General features: G+C 42.5%; 1 protein-coding gene across 2 annotated transcripts in view; it reads right to left on the reverse strand.

Annotated features, from left to right (window-relative positions):
* Positions 1 to 12,614, reverse strand: part of PPP4R4 (protein phosphatase 4 regulatory subunit 4) — a 145,973-nt gene extending 133,359 nt beyond the window's left edge. For both annotated transcript variants that reach the window (XM_054972491.1, XM_054972492.1), the window contains exons 1-2: positions 12,365 to 12,614; positions 11,322 to 11,395 (exon numbers count right to left, since the gene is read on the reverse strand). In XM_054972491.1, coding sequence (XP_054828466.1) covers positions 11,322 to 11,395; positions 12,365 to 12,484 — 194 coding nt within the window. In that variant the 5' untranslated portion in view covers positions 12,485 to 12,614. The remainder of the gene's footprint in view (positions 1 to 11,321; positions 11,396 to 12,364) is intronic.
* Between the last annotated feature and the right edge of the window lie 8,974 nt (positions 12,615 to 21,588).

Raw genomic sequence — 21,588 nt, forward strand, 5'->3', positions numbered from 1 at the left:
ATAGGGTTATATTCCCTATAAAGAAGTGGCTTGGAGGTGCTATTAGATCCTTGCCTGCAGATGTAGGCTTGCATTTCCTCCATTGCATGTAGCATCTTTAACCAATAGATCACAGACCATTCAGTATAGATTGTTCATTCAATGTAGATGGCTCATGGACCATCTACAGTTTGAGAAGTATGATGTGGCAGTAGTCTTTCATGACCTAATCACATCTAGGTCACATCTAGGTAATGCGCTCTACATAGGGCTGTGTTTGAAGATTGTCTGGCAACAACAATTACTTCAAAACGCTCCAGCAAGTTTGTTAGCTGATGTCAAGTACAAGGGACAAATCTCACAGTAGGAAAAGGCCACTGTTTCCCTCTCTCTTTCCGTCCACAATTCAAAGGGCTGGTTCTCACCTTTAACACTACAAACAGTTTGGAACCACCTGTTTCCTTATGAAGCTGCTCAATGGTCAAAGTTATCTTTAAAGGCCCCACTCCTTCACATGGCACAGCCTCTTCTTTTATTGTGCTTCATCTCTGGAATCCCCTCGCTGTAGCAATCTACTTGGCACCAAATCTGTTACATTTTAGTCACTGTGTTTTATGCTGTGATCTCCCATACTACAATGTTTATGCTTTCCTTTCATAATAGGATTATTGATGTAAACAGCTTTGTACTGGCTATTTTTTTATTTTCTGTGTCTTGTTATATTGTTGTTTTAATTTATATAAGCTGACTTATGAGTTTTAGGTGATGATCAAAATGTTTCAAAAATACTGACAAGTGGTTCTACCTTTGACACATTTGATTCAGCAATGAAATTACACCTATCTGGATACTTCGTATTTAACTGGAATCATATCCCTGTCCACATGCTGTTATGTTACTCAGGAACAAGAACATTTTCCTGGTAGTAAGCCCTACTGAATATAATAACACTTACTTCTAGGTAGACCTGTTAGGATTGCTCCCTAAAACTTCATTTTCCAAGACTTTTAATGCTGATCTTACTTGATTTTTTCTTGATTTTCAACTGTTTTTAGTCACTGTAGTATTGTTCAGTAATTGTTTTACTCTTAATTTTTTTAATAGACTTTGAACCTTTTTACTTATACAAATCTTTGCAGGCTCAGACCATTCTGTCTACCAACCAGGTGGCTTTGGGACATTCACAGGCAGATATGATAGCAACACCCCCTCCTGCTATCTCAGATATATGTAGACCAGGCTTTCAAAACCATGTGGTTGGCCTGCTGTTCAAGTGACTGGTCAATTAATCAGTCAACCTGACCACAGTCAAACATTGTAAAACAGTCCATGAAACCAAGAATGCCACTATATAAGTAGCAGCTTATCATTTTAAACATTTCTTTATGGTATCATTTGTTAGCAAGGGGAAGAGAGAGATCTGCTTCCCTCAGCCCACAAGTAGGTAGTGGCCACCTGCTATAACTGCTGGCATTTCCAAAAAGACATTTTTAATCGCTGCTATTACTTTAATTTGCTTCTGTTCTAGCTTTTTAAAAATGTGACTATAAGCTGAACCTAATGTTCCAGAATAAAAGACAAAGCCAACAACTGATCAGTTCACAAGCTATATCTAATGATGCTGAAAGTTATAATAATTCATTGCAATTATTTTTAAATTAATGTAATAGTTTCACAATAACCATCTATGGCTTTGATCCAGCCCCCTTTTTAAACCAGAGGTACCCAATTCACCTTCTTCTTACAGCCCCCATTGCCTATGGCTTTTGCTCATACAGGTCCCATGTTATCCAGTATAGCCTTTTTAGGTAGTCAAAAAAAACACACTTCTCCCTTTCACCAAAGGAAAAGCAGGTTGGATGCAATCCGATATTTATTTTACTTTCTTGCTTATTTCTATACCACTTTTCTTCACTGTTTAAAGCAGTTTACAATAAAAGAAGTGAATTAAAACTAAAACAATCACTTAATTAGAGAGCAATCCTAAACTGTCTACTCAAAGTCCTACTCAGGTCTATTCAATGGGGGAAACAGCCTTAGGATTTCACTGTTAAACACCATTAGAACCATTCAGGAAAAGGTCAGTCTAAACAATACAGCCTTTTATTGATGCCTGAACAGGATAAGACACAGCCCTAACTTCAAATGACAGCCCATTCCACAAGGACCATAGAAAAAACATTCTCACCCTAGCAATCATAAATTTCACCTCATTAAAGACAGAAGAGTGAGCAAACTTTGTCTGAGGGATCTTAAGGATTTGATGTGTTTTTTTGCTCAAGTTTGAAAGCTATTGATCTTTAGAGTATTTTTGTATTGTCCTAAATAATGTGAATGCTAAAAACAATGAAGCACATATGACAATATATGACTAATAGATAACGATTCAACTGACCGAAACTTTTAGCATCAGTCAAAATCCCAACCCTATACAGCCATGTGTGGCCATGAGTTTCCAAGATTAATTACACACTGAGTGTGAAAAAGTACTCCCTTTTGCTTGCCTTAAATCTCCCTACCTGTTGCAGAAGACATTTTATGTTTGAAAAAGATTGGTTGCTCAATGCTGTTCAATTCACTCTCTGCACTCCATTTATGTTTCCTACCTTCCGCACTTCATCACTTTTCTTTTCAAGAGCCCAAATGAAAGTGCTTAAGTTCTTTTTAATAAAGAAACACAATCCATTACTATTACAAGTGTTGAGAGAAGAAATTTGGTTTTCCTGCTCCTAGTATCTGGTTTATTTAATGCATGATGCTGTTGGCACATTCTGGGTTAGTAAAATGTATGAACACAGGCATAGTCACTTAAACTCTCCTTTGTTATCTTGAGTGACACCTCTAATGAGACTTTGCAAGAATAAATGAATAATCAGCAGTAAACAGCTCCCCCTCCCCATACCTCTTTAATAAGACCACACAATTTCCCAAGAGACTTTTTTCAAAACTTAGAGGGTCTTTTCTAAGAGACCTTCCTTGGTTGACTGGGGGGGGGGGGAATAAGTTGTAAAATGGGGAGAAAAGTATTGAGATCATCAAAGAGAGATCTCTTGAGGCTCTTCTGAAAGCCGAATCCCAAGTCTTATTAAGGCTTATTCCAATTATGTTGTCTGAGAGGCGCAAGTGGCTCTTCAGAATACATGTGGAAAATTTGGCTTAGAATAGGGCAAAAGCATTAGAAATGAAGGTCATATCAAAAGAACAAGGAAATCCTCTAGCCCAAGTGCTGTCCTTATAAGAACACCTAAACAGAAAAATCATTATCAGGAAGGATAAGTAAGGATAAGTGGTGGTTGCAGAAATACCCAAATGACTGTAGTGAAACAATATCTGTGGACTGCTGAGTTTGTACAACATAGTACAAAGATTACTTAGCATGGTGAAAACCAAAGCAGACTGAGAAGAGCTCCAGGAGGATCTCCACAAATTGAAGGAGTGGACAACTATGTGGTAAATAAAGTTCAATGTAAACAAGGGTGAGTTGATAAACAGTGGAACAAAAAAAATTCCTAATTTCAAGTATATGCTAAAGGGTCTGAATTTGCTGAGACGGAGAAGAAAAGAGACCTTGGGATCTGAAAGTGGCAACTCAGTGAGTTGCAGCAGTGAAAAAAGGCAAGCTCTACGCTGGGAATTACTAGGACAGGGACTGAAAATAAAACAGCTAATATTATAATGTCCCTGTATAGATCTATGGTGTGGCCTCATTTGTATTACTATGAGCAGGTCTGGTCACTGTTATCTCCAAAAGGACATTGCAGAGCTGGAAAAACTACAGAAGAGGAAAACCAAGATGGTTAGAGGATTGAAACGCCTTTCTGATGAGGAAAAGCTGAAGAGTCTGGGACTTTTCAGTTTAGAAAAGAGATGATTAAGGGGAGACATAAAAGAGGTTTATAATATTATGCATGGGGTAGAGAGGGTGGACAGAGATAACTTTTTCTTCCTTTCGCATAATACATCAATTCAAGGGCATACAGTGAAGCTAATTCAGGATAGGCAAAAAGAAATACTTCTTTATACAACAAGTGATTAAGATGTGGAATTCACTGCCAAAGGATTGATTGATTTCAAATGTGTATTCTGCCCTCCCCACGAGCGGGCTCAGGGCGGATAACAACATATTAAAAATACAATTAAAAATTCATGTTCATTAAAAACAACACATTTAAAACAGGATGGTGGAAAGCCTTCACAGGGAACTTAAGATTTATACACCCCTTTTTTCCAGGCCAGCGGAGGCCCAGCCTCAGCCATATGCCTGGCAGAACAACTCTGTCTTGCAGGCCTGGCAAAAAGATAGTAGGTCCTGCCAGAGGATGTAGTGATTGGCCACAGGCATAGAGAGCTTTTAAAGGGGATTGGACAGTGTCATAGAGAATAGGTCTATCAGTGGCTACTAGCCATGGTGACTAAAGGAAACCCCCACATTCAGAGGCAGTAACCCTCTGAATACCAATGCCCAGAGGCAACTTCAAAGGAAGGCCTTGACCTCTATGCCCTGCTGTTGACCCTCTAGAGTAACTTGGACTGCTGGACTAGAAGGACCACTGGTCTGATCCAGTAGGGCTCTTATGTTCCTTCAAGGAGCTCAGGGCAGAATACATGGTCCTTGCCTCGTTATTTTTTCACCTCAATAATCCTATCAAGTAAACAGAGATTGGCCCACGATCACCAAGCGAACCTCATGGGAAAGTGGGGAGTTAAACACTGCAACCATTACACCAAACAGTATCTCAGCTTCCTGGTGACTGTCTCTTTAAGAAAATACAAAGTAGCCATGCTCATCTGCGGCACTTAGAAAACAAACACGTTTCTGGTAACATAAGCTTCTGAAAGCCACAGCCTTCTTAATCAAACATTACAAATGAGAAATTAGACCTGTTGGTCCACTGTTGTTTTGCCAGGATGGGGTCAATACATTACATTCCCTACAATTTCCATATGTTTATACATGCTTTATTTATTCCAAATTGCTCAGCACAGTCATTAGCCCACAAACTTCTTTCGAGTCTACTATCCACGCTCTTTGTTAGCCATTTGCAATCTAAAGGAGGGGGAATTTGTGTTGCTTTGCTGCTTGGAAACCATTTTTACTCAACGTAAGTGACCAGATGATCCCCAAAGACAATTTAAATTGTATGTATACAAGCCTTAAAGGGCTGAGAATAGAGTATCTTCAGCACCACTGTGATTGGGACTGGTGTGGAGCGATTCAGGATGGCAGACCACAACGAACGAGGCAGTGGCTTTCTCTCTGTGGTATTGGCTTCAGGGGCCTCAGAAAGGAAAGGAGACACTGATGCACGGCAGAATCACTGAAAGTTTATACACTGCAAATTGGTACAAAATAACATTTCTGCATCCCCAGGAAGTCCCCTCACTCCCCAGCCAATGCTCTAGAGGAAGTTCCAGCACCCCACGTGCTCCAGCTCCAGCTCACACCCAGCCTTCCCTGTTATGGTCCTATCTGGGCATGCATCATTGGTTGGTTTGTAGGTTCCTCACCCCTACGGCCCTTACCAACTCTCTCTTCTGGCCAAGGATACGTTCCTACATTCCAGAAGGTACCCCCCCCCAATCTAGCCACCCCTGTCCAGGCACCCTGCTCATGGCCAGACCCTTATGATCAGTATCACCTTTTTCTTTCCCTGGGGCCCTTCGCAGAGGGCCTCTGCCAAGAGAACTTCCACCTGCCTCTGCCTCAGAAGCTGTTTGGCCAGGTGTCGGCGGCGTCTCTCACCACAACTACCTTCTCCCATATGCACTTACTCAGACAATGGGGTCGTCTTCAACAGTTTGGATACTGTCATCATTGGAGATACGGTGGGTGGCCACAAGAGAAAAGGCCTTCTCAACAGAAATGCCTTAAGTCTTTAATGACCTGCCAAGGGATCTCCCTTGGCTGGGGAGTGAGAGAACTTTCTGGAGATGCAAAAATGTCCTCCTACCTCCCTCTCTACTCATGTTTTGACAATGCTAAGCGGTCCTTCTTCATTGGTGGGCCCTTTGATGGTTACATTGCAGGCTACTTGGCTTGTGAATGGTGATTATTTTGAAGTTTCTGGTTGATATAACTTATTCTCCTGATTCAGTACTTATTTTCTGGCTGGTTTATTGTTTTGCATTGTTTTTAAGTTATGTTGTAAACCACTCTAGGGATCCTGGAAGGGGAAGAAATATAAGCAAATGAGAATACCAAAAATAAATATTAAACATGTTCAGGCACAATATTTGAATGAATGTATTTAGCATTTCATTTTGGAAGTATACTATGGATTTACATGAATGTTATATTTCATCTTTAAAGTGTTTCTCAGTTACAGCATTTTCATTATATCAGTGAAATACTATTTAATAGAGTATTTTGAATTTTTAAATTTGAAGTACTAGTTTGGGTCATGTTTTCACCTTGGTCTGAGTCCAACCCATCGCTGAAATTAGTCACATGCCTTGGAAAACCGACACTCTTCCTGAGGCAATTGTTTGACAAACGCTATGCTCATTTTGCCTTGTGATATGGAGCAAAGGCAGTATTTATAAAATCAACAAGGTTGGTATACCAAAGTTCTTGAAAAATGATGGATGAGTTCATGAAAGATCAGAGGTTTTATAAGAACAGAATGATCCCCATGTTGTTGAAATGTTAACATGTGGCAATTGCCAAAGATATATGAGACTGAACAAATTGTCTAACCCAATTCTATTCCTATTTATTTCTTACAAAACACAGTATCAAGGAAGAGTAATATAATATTCAGAAAGAACCATGGTATGACACTGTGTTAGGGCTGCCAGATCTAGGCTAAGAAATTCCCGGAGATTTTGAAGGTGGCGCCTGAGAAGGGTGTGGTTTATGAGGGGAGGGGCCTCAGCAGGGCATAATATCATAGAGTCCACCCTCCAAAGCAGGCATTTTCTCCAGCTGAACTGATCACTATTCCCTGGAGATCAGTTGTAATTCTGGGAGATTTCCAGTCACCACACGGAGGTTGGCAATCTACACCATATCAAAGAAAACCATCACTTCTATTTTACCCTCAAAATATAGGTGTCCCTACAATCAAGAAACCATATTCATCTCCACACCCGTCATATCTAGCAATTCATTCTTGGGAGAGTGAAAACCATGCTAAACACATTGACTTCAGCAAACTCAGAGGGATGCAGCTCTACTTAGGAATGCATACGTAAAGGTGCATTATTTCAAAATGGAATTTGCATAAGCAAAGACTGGAGGTTTACTTTCCAAACAAGTCAGGCTCTCTCTTGCCAAATAAATACAGTTGAAATCGAGCATTTGGTATCAATTTAGTATACAACAGCAACCTGTTCCCTTTGAGCCAATTAACACTGTAGTAGTTTAGGATCTAAGTACAATTGAACTAAAGAACAAGCCTTAGACTTCCACATTCCTGACAATACACAGAACATTTTATGCAAGCAAGCCTCATTCACATTGTTCATCTACCACAAAAAGGGCATCAGGGTAGGGGGGAGATGAATCATGAAGGCAGGATCTACTTGTGTTCAATAGGTAGGACTCAAGGCATTATACACATAAAATACATGTGAGAACTCACACACACCCACAGAATATTTACAGGTCCACCAGTGCATCTACCACATGTACAGCCTATATGCAGAAGTACAGTGTAAACCATCCCACAGCAACTATAAGAAAGTATGTAAAAACACTGGAGATACAGTAGGGAAAGGATTTTATAGCAAAAAAAATTGTACATCACTCTGTCAAGCCAATAGTGATACTCTGCCAGAAATGTGCCAACAGATATTTAATTGGGCATCAGAAAACCGGCAGAAAACAATTTTTAAAATAATGTAGTCTTTAGGAGAAACATAGGTCAATTAAGAATGACAGCATAGTTCATAGATAAAAATAAGTGATACTCAACAGAAGAACTGCTACAACTCTGAACATTATTATTTAAACTAGAATAACACCAGCATGTCAATTGATTTTGTCTTCCCTTTGACACAGCGCTTGATTAGAAACTCTACAAGGATTTAATATTTTTCTTTTGTGTATAGGTGAATATGTTACGTTTGTATTTCAAAAAGGAAGGCTGTGCTTAGGTGGTTCCTGAAAAAGCTGATCTCGAAAATTTGGTCAACCTACAAAAGGTGGGCTACACAAAGAGTTTACAGGATAAACTAACAAATTGGAAGACAAGGCCAGTGTCACTTGAGAGTAAAAAGACAACATGCTGAGGAGTAGATGACTTGGATCCAGCAGTAATTTTCATTGACTGAATGGCCTTCTGTAACCAGAGAAGGACTTCCTCACCTCCTCCTTCTCATTGCAGTCTCAAATGTTCCCAAAATGCTGCCCCAAGAGGGGGAAGCAGAGGCACAGAATGAAGGGGGAGTTGCCAATCTGCACTAGATCAAGGGAATGGGTGAAAACTGCCCTGCCCTCTGCTTCCATTCACAAAAATCGTCCACTGGATCCAAGTCATTATACTTCCCAAACAAAACAGATAAAAGCATAATGCTACTACACTGGGACAACTGGGTCCCACACAGCACTACACTATATTATTTGCCTCAAAAGGAAAACGTTTTAAAAAAATATTAAATATACATCAAACATATACTTCCGAAGAAAGAGTGTATCCTGTAAAAAGAACAATCAAATGAACGAACATACTACCAATACATCAAATTGCATGCCGACACCACCAGTATCAAGTTGGATCCTCCCTAAAATTTCCAGACAGGACAGGACTGTTTCCATAGAAGCACAAGGTCCCCGTCTCCCCCTTCCACTGCAGCCCAAAATGCCCCCCAATGCTGCCTTTGGGAGACCTCCCAGGAATAGCTTGGAGGGAATCAATGCAGTCTACCAAGGGAGGTAGAAATCAGTGACCCCCCCACACACACACACACACACCACAGAGAGAAATTTTAGGTAGGATGCAACTCATTCTCTGAACTAATTGTATGATAGGGCAGAGGGAAATTTAAATCAAGAAGAATACAAAATCAACAGAAAAGGAAATGTTTAAGAGCTATGTGATAGTATATTAGTAGTTTATTTGCTACACAGGCAGTTACTAACTCTTGTTAAACTGAGACTCTTTCAACCTCCATACACTCACAAACACACATATCTATGCTGCCGGTGGAACAACATTAATCTTCCTCTCTATCACAGGCAGACTGCCACTTGTATTTACTCCTCGGAGAAGGGGAGAAAAACTTTGTCTTGTATCCACAGATTACTTCAACAGTAAGGGAGGAGTTCTACTGAGTCACTAACGACTGCCTCCAGAGTTCATTCTTTTGCACTGATTGGACAGCAGACATTATTTCAATCTATGCCCACGCGATTGATACACACAGAATTTGGGTTCTGAGGGGTCAGAAAGGGAACCTAATGACTGTGTCTCTGTGCTAACAGCTCCCACTCTGAAAATGGCATGGAGCAAGACAAAGCCCAAGTAATGTGATTGCTAACCAGGAAAGAAAAGAAGGCATTTATCCCTATGAAAAATGACAAGTAATATGATGTCAGGAGGACCCAGCATCTACAGGTATCTGTATGCAAATCTTCACTCAGAAAGCTCTCCAGCTCAGGGTACCTAAAGTTAGCAGCTGAAGTGCAGCATTCAGAAGATACCAATTTGATGACTAGACACAGGCAGAAGATTAAGCTCCTAGTCTTTATTCCAGGCCCACCCAATCCAGACTTTTCATATAGCTGCCAATCACAGGGACTGATGTTTCACACCCATATTCCCATCTGTGCATGAAAAAGCCCTAGACATAAGGCAGCATTGCACATGGCATCTTATTCGGCTGCTTCCAAGCTTCAGTTCATAATGTGCCTGGATGAAGTCACAGAACCCTGGCCCTAACACATGGAAGAACACATTACAGGAAACTGCATTCTTTGACTTGTTAAAATTAACCATTAATTATCCTTTTTTTAATTCACAGAATTAACATTTTGAAGGAGCAGGAGAAGCCATTTACATTTGCAAAAATTAACAACATGGGAGCATATCCAGAATGTATGAATATTCAGATATTTGAATAAATATTGTATTGACAGGAGAAGTGCCCTCAAGTCATATCTGACTTACAGCGACCCCTGGCGGGGTTTTCATGGCAAGAGACTAACAGAAGTGGTTTGCCATTGCCTGCCTCTGCAACCCTGGTCTTTGTTGGAGGTCTCCCATCCAATTACTAACCAAGGCTGACCCTCCTTAGCTTCTGAGATCTGACAATACAATGAACTCGAACAAGAAATTCTTCCAAATAATACATGGGTGATGAGAAACATGGAGGGACAGGGCAAAGTGATTATTCTAGACTGATGTACACATGAAGCTCCCTCATACTGACTCAAACCATTGGTCCCTGAAGGTCAGAATTGTCTACTCATACTGGCAGAGGGAATTCACATTACCTCTTTCCTGATCTTTTTTTAAAAAACTGGAGCTACCACAGATTAAACTTGGCTCTTTCTGCATGCCAAGCAGATGCTCTATCACTGAGCCACAGCCCCTCCACAAATATTACCCAGTATATAACTAGCTGCTTAAAATGTCTGAGTTAAAAGAGTGACAAACCAATGATATTAGCAGAGCACAAACTACATTTCAAAGATTGAGGCAAATGTGGCTCTGGAGAGCTCTAAAAATAGCTGATCGGACCGAAAAGAAGCTTACAGCTGGCGCTTCAATTACCGGGCATTGTATAAAAATGTGGTTTAATCAAAATCGTTCACCACAGCACCTCCTTTAAAGATGACACACACAGCAAGGCAAAAGAAAGTAAATTGCCAACAATTAATGCTCAAACCAGTTAAGTAAGAGTTTCAAGAAGATGAGAAGGATGGTGAGGGACAAAATACCATATAATTGTTCATTAGTGCAATCCTAAACAAAGTCACACTTTCAAAGCAGTGGCTGTAGAGGTGTGTCATGCTGCCCAGAATGGCACTGACTGTTATCTGATGCCTTGCAGATCTCTTAAAAAGTTCCTTTCTTTACAGTCTCTGAAGCAAAACTGTACTGTGAATATGAAGTTATTAGCCCTGTCAGTATCGCCACTTTGTTCAGTACACAACAGGACAGATGACTAGAGGGGAGAGGCAAAGAAAAAGCCAATAGTTAGTAAAGCATCTGCACTTTGTGCAAAAAGCATCTTTACCCAACTGCTCACTCTAAATTCAGTGGATTTAACTGTTATTTTAAAAATCTACTTATTAGATCGAGACAAAAATAAAAAATATAGGTAGCATGACTAGGGCAGTGTTTAAATTTTGAAAAGGCAATGTGAAAAAGAATCCAAAACAACAGCTGAAGAAATACCTGAGTAGATAAACAGCCCTTTCAATATCATTGAGTTCTTCATCAACTGTCAATCTTTCTATTTCTTCTGGTGTCTGTCAAGTCAAAACACAAATTAACATTCTTAACTTCTTAAATCCATGTTATAATCTCTTACACTCTAGTTCTTGACCTAATCTAAACATATTTAGGTTGCAATCCCAATTACACTTTCCTGGGAGTAAGCCCCACTGAACAAAATGGGATTTCTCTAAGCATATAGGTTTAGGCTTGCTCCTTTGATCTCAAGAGGTTGGTGTGACCTATTCTAAAGTAAGCATGCCTTGGATGATAGTATTAAATATGCTTTTCAGCTTGAAAGACTGGAGTGTTTGCAATTGCAATTAAGTGAATGCCCATAGAAAATCCAAACGCTTGGTTATGAAGCTGCCTTGGACAGAACCAGCAACCCAACTAGTCCAGTCTTCCTGTCTCCAACTGGTAACAAAGATCTCTCTCAGCTATGATCCTTCAAATAACAATGTTTGGATTTATCCTAGGACTTTGTACATACAAGTCTACTAAGCTATGTCCCCTACCCATTTCCTCAATCAGACTGACAGGCTGTAATTCATAAGTCACTTTCTCTGGAACCATCTCCTGGAAGTCTATAAAACTGTTTAAAGGCAGGATTGTTTGGAGGCCTTTGGTTTTAATCCTTGGAATTTCTGATAACATTTCAAAAAATCAGGCAGTTCACTTTAACTGAGAATTAGAATTTCTCTAATAAACTTCAGGTTTACACACTGGGACACAAAAGATCCAAAATTATATAAGCATAAAATCTTATTCAAGTTAAAGCACTGCTTCTCTCTCTCCTATGTAAAATTCTATTTTGGAGACCATTATGGGCAAACACTGGATCTCTTCTTATCAATATCTATGCAAACCATCTACTCAAATTAAAACAAGCTGAGCCATCATAGCATATTCCCAATCTGAAATGTCACTTGATCTGAAAGAATTTTACATAACCTCCCTTTTCCGAGCTAAAGACATTGAGAGATACCCCACACATCACATACCTTCAGGCTCCTGCGTACGGGCCTTTCTATAATAGTAAGTTCCTGCAGATCTTCTATGTAACCAAACAGATTGTTCTGGCTAAAATCCATTTTGTAGGAGAAGATGATTATCGGATGCATGTACTAGCTTGAGGCTGCAGTCCTTGGCAAACCAGGGGGAGTGCAATTGCGCTTCTTCACATGGCACTGAGGCCAGAGAGGAGAGAAAGCGAGAGTACGCACCAGCACTCTCTCGTCTGGGGATGCACTGGTGGAGGTGGGCGAGTGGAGGCTGCTGCTGCCGCTGCTACCGCCTCCTCCTCCTCCTCCTCCTAGGACGTCGCTGAGCCCCCACCACCCAGGAGGAGCTTCAGCAAGCACAATGCGGCACCAGCACAGTCCGCCGCCGTTGCTGCTGCTTCGCTTGGAGCATCACTGGCCACTCAGCCCAGGCTCGGGCGAGGAAACTTTCTCGCCCGCAGCTTCACTTTGTCCGCGGCCCCTCCAGCGTTTCCAAGGAGAAGGAGAACAGCAACATTTCTCCTCCTCCCTTCCGCAGAGACACACACACAACACGCCCTCCTTCCCCTGGCTCGGAGGTGCAGCGGAGGGCAACTTTTCTTCGGCTTGCGGGTCTCCTGCTTCGGCCAGGGATCAAAGAGAAGGCGAAAGTGTTCGGGGCGAGGGGGGGGGGGGTGAATCCTTCCCCACAGGCAGCAACTCACGGGAGGGTCTCACACGTGGGGGCGAGCGGATCCCTCGGGAAAGCAAGCATCGAGGCAGGAAAGGAAGGCCGACTTGGGGTGGGGGTCCAAGTTTTCGTTCTTGAAGACAAAGGGAGCTATTGGTTGGGGGGGGGGGGACAAATCACTTTGCAGCAGATTACAAGATGCGGGATAATTTAACCTAAAGGAGGGGAAAGTGGGGCGGGCGCTCTTAGTAGATGCTTTGAGAATGGGGGAACTGATTCCTTGGGAGACGGCAAAGAAGCGCCTTGTAGGGGGAAATGGTAAAATAGGAGGGCTGTAAGGGAGCAGCTGGTACAAAACCAAAAAAATAGAATAGTTTGGGTTCTAGCCCCCTTGAGAGCAACTCTCCAAAGACCTCTCGCTTTCCCTAACCTCGAGAGGATGACGAGGAGAAGGGGGCGAAGAAGGGTGGCTCCTTTGAGCCAAGCTGCCCCCACTTGGCTGGCCTGGGACGACGAAGCAGCCTTGGCGACCGGGGCCTCTTAGGGCCCCTCCGAGGGATTCGGCTTCATGGGCCTAGGCGGACTGCACTCTCCTCCGCCCCAAGACGCCTTTCAGGCCAACGAGGGGAGCAGGACCCGCCTTAGCCTCCGCCGGTATTAGCAGCGCCGAGCCCGTCGCCAGGGCAACCAGCCGCTACAGCGGCCTCTGCGGGGCAAAAAGGGCTGCCCGAGCGAACCAATTTCAGAACGCGCCAAGAAAGATTGGTGGGGGGAGGTAATAGGGGCTGTTGGTCAGGCCGTGCATGCCATAAACTCCCCCCCCCTCGCCCCCATCCTTGGGCCACGGAACCATCATGCCTGTTGGTTCCTCAGGCAGGCAATAATTCCTATTGACTGTCTGGTAATCTCTACTTAAACCAGGCCCTGCCCTCAAGCTTCCAGCGTAAAGTTAAAATTTTTATTTATGTACATATTTAGAGCATTTTGTACCCCTCCATTCTACCAATGCTGCAGCCTGAGGCAGCTCCAAAAGCTTGAAAGGAATGACAGTCTGATGAAGTGAGCTATGTGACTCACCGAAGCTCAATTCAGGGAAAGGATTTTAATTAGTGTTTATAAAGTGCCACTAGATTCCTGTACATTTGGCTCTGATAGATTAACAGGATCTCCCCTCTGAGATCTCTTTTTAAAGACCCACTTCCAAACTGGAGCCCAAGATCCTTCTTTGTAACACTGCAGGGGGAAAGAGCAGAAATGGGTGACAGAAATCATCTCTCAGGGCTGGCCAACTCAGGGCTGGGGAAATTCTTAGAGATTTGGGTGTGGGGGCTAGGGAGGACGGTTTGGTTGGGGGGGACCTCAATGGGATATAATGCTATAATATCTACCCTCCAAAGAGATGATTTCCTCCAGGGGAACTGATCCGCATAATCTGGATTGTCAGTTGCAGTTACAGGAAATCTCTAAGACCCCGTCTGGAGGGGTTGGCAACCCTATGCCATTGCCACAGCTGCTATCCCTATTAATATTTACTATATGACCATCTCAGCCATCTTGAAAATGGTTACCTGTGTGCTGAGCAACCCCTACTCTGCCATAAAACCCTTTTATGTGCTACAGATGATGCTGGGCATGTTCTCTCCTGGCTTTCCACAAACCACATACAACTGAATTATTCAGGAGAGGATTTTTTACACAAGGAAGGGGGCTGTGCTTTAAGGAAGTCAACAACTGACCATTTGCACCCATTCTCTGTTGTGTCCCTCACCTAATGGAATGGCCTGCCTGAAGAGATCAGGAAAGCTCTCACTCTCCTGGCTTTCTGTAAACTGCAAAACTGAATAATTCAGGATGGCTTTTTTACACAGGTAAGGGGGCTGTGTTGTAAGGAAATGGTTTCAGAGAGATACTTTGGTAAAAGATAGCAACTGTAGACTATACTACTGTGTGTCATTTGTTGTTGCAAGTATGCTCCTAGTTTTACAAGTTTCTGCAATCCATACCCTATTGTATTACTGTTTGAATGCCCCAGCCATTGATTGTATTGTCTTACAGTGTGTAATCCGCTTTACATCTCGGTGAGAAAGGAGGACTATAAATAATGCAGATAAATAAATAGAGTGCTCTGCTCACATTGGGCTGCCTTGTCACCTTGGCAACTGTTAGTGAGGCCTGGAGCATCAACAAATTCTCTCTTACAGAATAAGGTTTGTAGTGTTGTACTTTCAGAGAAGGTAATCTCACCTTTCCCACGTTTTTATTAAATAACCTCTGATGATCTTGTAAGGCTGCCAGCCGGGGCTCCTCCGGCCACAACTGGAAAAATATTCTTGCAGCATTAGTGCTGAGGATCAGAGAAGGGCTGGGCTCAGCGTTCACCTGCACAGCATGCAGAAGATCCCCAGATTCATTCCTTCCTTGGAATATCTAGAAGAGTCTCAAGTAGCAGGCCCTGAGAAGCCCTCTTCTCTGCCTGAGACCCCAGAAAGCCACGGCCAATCAGAACAGATATTATTGAGCAAGATGGACCAATAGTCAGACTTAGTATAAGCCAGCTTCTTATGTCCATATGATCCAAGATGTCCAAAATCACTCAGTGGATGTAGTGGTGGCCACTACTAAAGATGACTTTAAAAGGGGATTAGACATATTTACAGAAGATAGGCCCATCAATGACTATTAGCCACAATGGCTAAAAGGAACCTTCGTAGCCGAGGGCAGTAAACATGTGAATACCAGTGCTAGGAACCAACATTAGAGAAAGACCTTGTTTGTTGGCCCTCTAAGGCAACCAGTTGGAGGGCCAACTGTGTAAAACAAGAAGTTGGACCACGTGGACCATCGGTCTGTTCCAGCAAGCAAGGCTCCTCTTACAGTCTTTGATTAATAACTGAGGTTATCTATACAGTTATTTAACGAATTACTGGAGGGAGAAAAATCCTCTAAAGTGAGACCACTCTAGGTCACACAGTTAATACATTTAAATATAGCCCTCATAAATCAGCACTGCCCTTACAGAAACCACTGTATTAACTACTGTTGTTGTTGTTCTCATTTCTATAGTGCTACCACTGCTGGCTGCCAAGGATGCTTGCTCCCCCCTGCCCCTCCCCACAGCAAATCAAAGATTCCTAGAGTTGGAGGGGCTTTATAGACCATCTAGTCTAATACCCAGCTCAGTGCACGAAATCCAATGCCTCAAGACTTCCAGGGAGGGAGAAGCCACCCCCTGTGCCCCAGGACCCCTTAGAATATCTGAGAATGCTAGAGGTATATTATTCAGATGATGCACACAGGGGGCACACATGGCAAGTATTGTACTTCAGTGTCTTCTGCAAGGAGCACATCTCTTAGATAATATGGTGCTTCAATGGTACCAAGTCTAACTTTACATCTTCTCACAGCGATCTCTGTTGCTGAGAAAGCTGCAAGCAAGCTCCTCCTAGATGTCATTGCTGCTGCTCATTTATCATCCCAGATAACCAAAGGGCAAGCAAGCGAACCAGCAGCAATGAGGAAGACTGGCAATGGGTCTTCTGGGGCTCTAGGGCCTTGGCAGTTATCCAAAGATACCATCCTCTGATGCCAGGCCTGACTGGTACTTTTATAAATAATGTTGCCTCAAGCAATTATTTGAGTATCTTCCGTTGTGCAGAAGGCAAGAAACCCCCATCCCACTGTGACATTAGCACAGAAATGCATGCATTTTCCAGTCCCTCTGTTGTACCTTTTCTTCTTGTAACTCGCTATGGCTTGAGATGCTTTCACACTTGAAGAGAAATTCAAATTTTCCTAATTCAGTTCTGGGAAAACATGTGTTTGAGCCAGTATGGTGTAGTGGTACTTACCTGATCCCCATTCTAAATAGGAATTGTTTATTGACTGTTTGAAAAAAAAAGTGAATAAAGACAAGGTTATCCCATAAAGATTTGAGTGACACATTCTTGATTCCCAGAATTTCATGGGAAACTGCCATTGGCCATGCCTCTGCGGGCACATGTGGGAGTTCCTGTACTCTTGCATCTTTATAGTCCAATCCCAATTTGCCTGGTTTGGGTAATATGAACTATGACCTATGTTCAGTTTAATATCAGAAGTGCCAAACCCAACTGCATTGGGTTTAAAATTTAAATTATATTTAATTTACAATGCAATAATTTGATGCTGAATGACTCCAGTCTAAACCCATTGGGATTGTACTGCCAGTCTCCTAATTCAGCACTTGCCTAGTCATCTGTGGTGAATAGCAATTGCTCTTAGGCAATCAAACATTCCTCCTACTGCTGCAAAAGTCTTCTTTCTCTCTTATTGGACTGAACCACTGTGACTGCTTTTCTAAGTTTTCTCACAACATTATTGTCCATTTATTGAGTGTTCCTCATTGTCCATCATCGGATTAAACATGAGAAACAATGAGGAAACCATGGAAAGACCACACATGGACAATGATATGAGGAAGCTCTGGTTTTTTAAAAAAGAAAACTGCACTTCAGCACCCAAACTGGGGCAAAATCTCTGTTATAGACCCCCTCCCTTTGTTCAGAAAAATTAAAAGAATAATACGAAGCTACCTTGGTTGTCATAATAACACCTTCTATAAAATAATAGTTATAAAGTAAGGGGTAGAAAATAGTGAAATATCTATATAAGTATCTATATAAATGCTTGGAATAGAGATGCCATTACATACAAGCCCTGATAAAAATAAGAACAGTACCTAACACAGCTTGCCGTTTGTTGCTAAGAAACTGCTGCTTCATACTTTCATTATTGCCATTTACAGAAACATTTCTGGTTGTTCCCTTATCTCTTAGTGTCTGCTCTGTGTAAGAAGTATAATTAGAATGTTCATGAAGTCAAATCATGGGCCACACATTTTAATGTCTCCCCCCCCCCCTTCATCTCAACAAAGCCTTGTGGGGTTGGGCCAGCTGCCATTTCCTGTTCTATAGCTGAGTCTTCCAACCCAACATGGAGGAGGGGAAAATGTACAGGAAAGGCATTGCTTTCATCACAAGCGGCTGCATTGGCATAAACCTCTTGAAATAATTTCAATAGGCCTTTCAGACACAGCAGAATGGTTTGAAGCGCATAGCCTTGGGCTGTGGCCCCAACTCCATTTACGTGAGGAGTGACAATCAGTGTTCCATTAGCACAACACTACGCGGAGCTTTTACAAACACTGAGGGAGAGGGTATCCCTCCTCCATCTGATGCACACCCTCTGTCCCTATTTAGCAGGGAACAGTGCTTATATTCTGGTACCTGCCCCCGCCTCAAACACTGGCTTTAATTTACCCCTAGTTTTGCTCTCGGTGGGGAGAGGGAGGGATGTTTTGGTAAAATTTGATTAGTGTGATCTATAAGCATTGTTATTTTTCTTCAGGGTTCTAGAAGTGAAATCTCTGAACAGGAGGGTGGGGGTCACCCCTCTCGTCACCTGTAAACTATACAAAGGCATAGTTTTGCCAATCTCCAGGTGGGGCCTGGAGATCTCCCAGAATTACAGCTGATCTGCAGACTACAGTGAACAGTTTCCCTGGAGATAATGGCAGCATTAGAGGGTGGACTCTGTGGCGTTACACTCCACTGAGGTCTCTCCCGTCTCCAAGTCCCACCCTCCTCAGGCTCTACTCCCAAATCTCCAGGAACTTCTCAACCTGGAGTTGGCAATCCTATGAAGGCACCATGTGACAGCACAGCCTGCTATTTCACATGCTGCAGCTGCTGAGTTATATTTTGAACAGTCGATAACGTGTTTAGGAAAAGCATGTTGTCATAGTCCCACTTTACCTCAAACAACAAACATACCCCTTGGCTTTTAAATCAGCAGAGATTACAGGCTCTTGCAGAGTAAATAAATATAGTAGAGCCTCCAGTAATATCCAAAGGTAATGGTGCTACCCTGGGCAATAAAACTTAGAAATGTTACAAGTACTGTATCTGTGTATATTCATTTGTGAAATATTGGAGGCGATGCTATTTTAGCAAGGTTTGAGTTCAGTAGAGAAGAGCAAACAGTTTTTCAAGGTATAAGCTTTCAAGAGTCAAAGCTTGCTTCTTCAGTATCTGAAGAAAAGAGTTTTAACTCTCAAAAGCTTATACTTTTATACTTTGAAAATCTTGTTGGTCTTTAAGGTGCTACTGGACTCAGATCTTACTGCAGAACAGCACAGCTACCCACCTGAATGGTATTTTAGCCCCTGCATGGTTCTATAGGTTCACTTTCATCGCTACAATACCCCACCTATTTTCCTGCCTTAAAAACAAAACTGACCAGATTAGCATTTGCTGTATCTCTTTCAAGAGGTGATCTATACAACCTGTTCTATTATACCATTCCTTCTTCCCCCTGCCATAGCAGTTTCTATTACTTCTGACCCCACTTATCTTCTCTCTTCATCAAAAAATCTGAAACTGGCAGGAAATGAAAACTGTACCAACATGTCATATTGCACTCTTGTAATCCATTCACTTCCTAGATTTTTCTGTCCAGACGGTGAATGAGGACAATAGTTCAATACTCGACAATGTGTGGATCCATTGTGTGTTGGCAGGAGAGGAAATGGGCAAGAACCTGCTAGCTGGCTAGCAGCAGCTGCATGACATTTAGCTGACTTTGTTCTCTCCCTGTTCCACAGGTATTTAAGGCCTGGGTGCCCAGAGGTACCAGCTGAAGGGCTGTTGACTTAAGCCTTTTAGCTGTAGGAACGGGAAGACTGTCTTTGTACTCAGAAGCCCTTGCCCCTTTTCTGATGTATTTCTTCTGTATTTTCCCTTTTATATTGTAAGCTGCTTTGGGTCTCCACTGGAGACAAAAGCAAGATACAAATAAACAGGGCTTTTTTTCTGGGAAAAGAGGTGGTGGAACTCAGGACCACACAATGATGTCACCTTGGGTCAGCTGGAACATGGGGAGTTTTTAAAAGTTTAAATTGCCCTAGGCAAAAATGGTCACATGGCCAGTGGCCCCGCCCCCTGATCTCCAGACAGGGGAGTTTAGATTGCCCTCTGCGCCATGGCATGGAGGGCGATCCAAACTCCCCTCTATCTGGAGATCAGGGGGCGGGGCCACTGGCCATGTGACCATTTTCAAGAGGTGCCGGAACTCTGTTCCACCGCGTTCTAGCTGAAAAAAAGCTCTGCAAATAAATCAGTAAATTGTACTATAGAGTATGGCCTGTACTATCCCTACAGCTTCTAGTATCTCTGATAGCTAAACCAGCAACCTTGTGGGAAGTATTGGTAGGTGGACAAGGCTGCAGGCGTGTGTCATGTCAGGAGAGTTAAATGTTTGACAGCTTCTTCACATAAGTAATTTCTTGTACATCTAGCCTGTCTGGGAAAAAAGCCTTTTCATTGAATGAGAGAGAAAGGCCTTTCACAGCAGTAGGGATGTTTGATCGCCTGGGAGCAATTGTTATTTACCACAGATGACTAGGCAAGTGCTGAATTGGGATACTGACAATGCAATCCCAGTGGGTTTAGATCGGAGTAATTCAGCATCAGATTTATTGCACTGTAAATTAAATGTGTGCACAATGCTTCCAAAGAATTTTAAAATAGAAGAAAAAATGCACAAAATTGCACAGCAACGCTGTGATAGGAGAGATTGTAAGCTAAAAGTCGGCTTTTAATTTGGTGGGCCAGAGTGGTGGAGGCATTCGTACAGGAAGAATTATTTTTAGTTATCTATTTGCTATTGGGCCTTATGAAATAATTCACAATGTGATTCGTCTTTTTCTTCCACTGTATTCGTTCTGAAAGGCTCCATTTTATTCACTATTTTTGCTGCTGTTTCTGCAATAAGTGGCTTTGCCTGTATTGGTTCATAATCTGAGCATTTATGACTCTTATATTCCCTAGAGAATGGAGTGTTGCACCTCCATAAAGTGTGTGATTAATAGAGGTGTGTGTTTTGTAAATCCTGGAAAACGCTGTTTTCAAGCCTTACCTCTGACTATCCAGAATGGAGACGCTGGTCCAGGGATGCCTGGTAGTCATGGGACCTCATCTCTTAAACATCCCCTGATATTTTTCAGGTTTTTTTGTCTGTACCACCGCACAGCAGTGTACAGGCACTTCTTAGTTTTCACAGGGGTTTTTTTCTCCAGTTTTCCCCCCCAGACAGCTACCCACATTTATTCCTTCCATTATGATAATAGAGCATGGAGCTCTAGCTGCCCCCTCCCAGCCAATTGCTGAAGCCCCAAGGTGCTTGAAACAAGGCGGGCTGTTGGGTTGGGGGACAGACTGTGTTCAGAGCACAAGGAAGCTTGGTGCCAGGCACATCATGCCACCCCACCCATTTTTAACTTCAGCAAAAGTCCATTGAGGCAAGAGGAAGTCTTTGTAATGGACCGCTTGCTTGCAAACTTATAACTTGGCACTGAGGGGCAGCGGAAAGGGGGATTGCACAGTTGAATGCACAAGCGCATAGCATACTTCTTCCCCAAAGTGTATGAGTTTCAGTGAGACATGGTAAGAGGGAATGCAGTCAGTGCTGCTGTAGCGTAGCGGTTAAGTGCTTGGGTTGTGAATCAGCACTCTCCTAG

This window comes from Eublepharis macularius, chromosome 2 (genome assembly GCF_028583425.1).
Source record: "Eublepharis macularius isolate TG4126 chromosome 2, MPM_Emac_v1.0, whole genome shotgun sequence".
Taxonomy (NCBI): domain Eukaryota; kingdom Metazoa; phylum Chordata; class Lepidosauria; order Squamata; family Eublepharidae; genus Eublepharis; species Eublepharis macularius.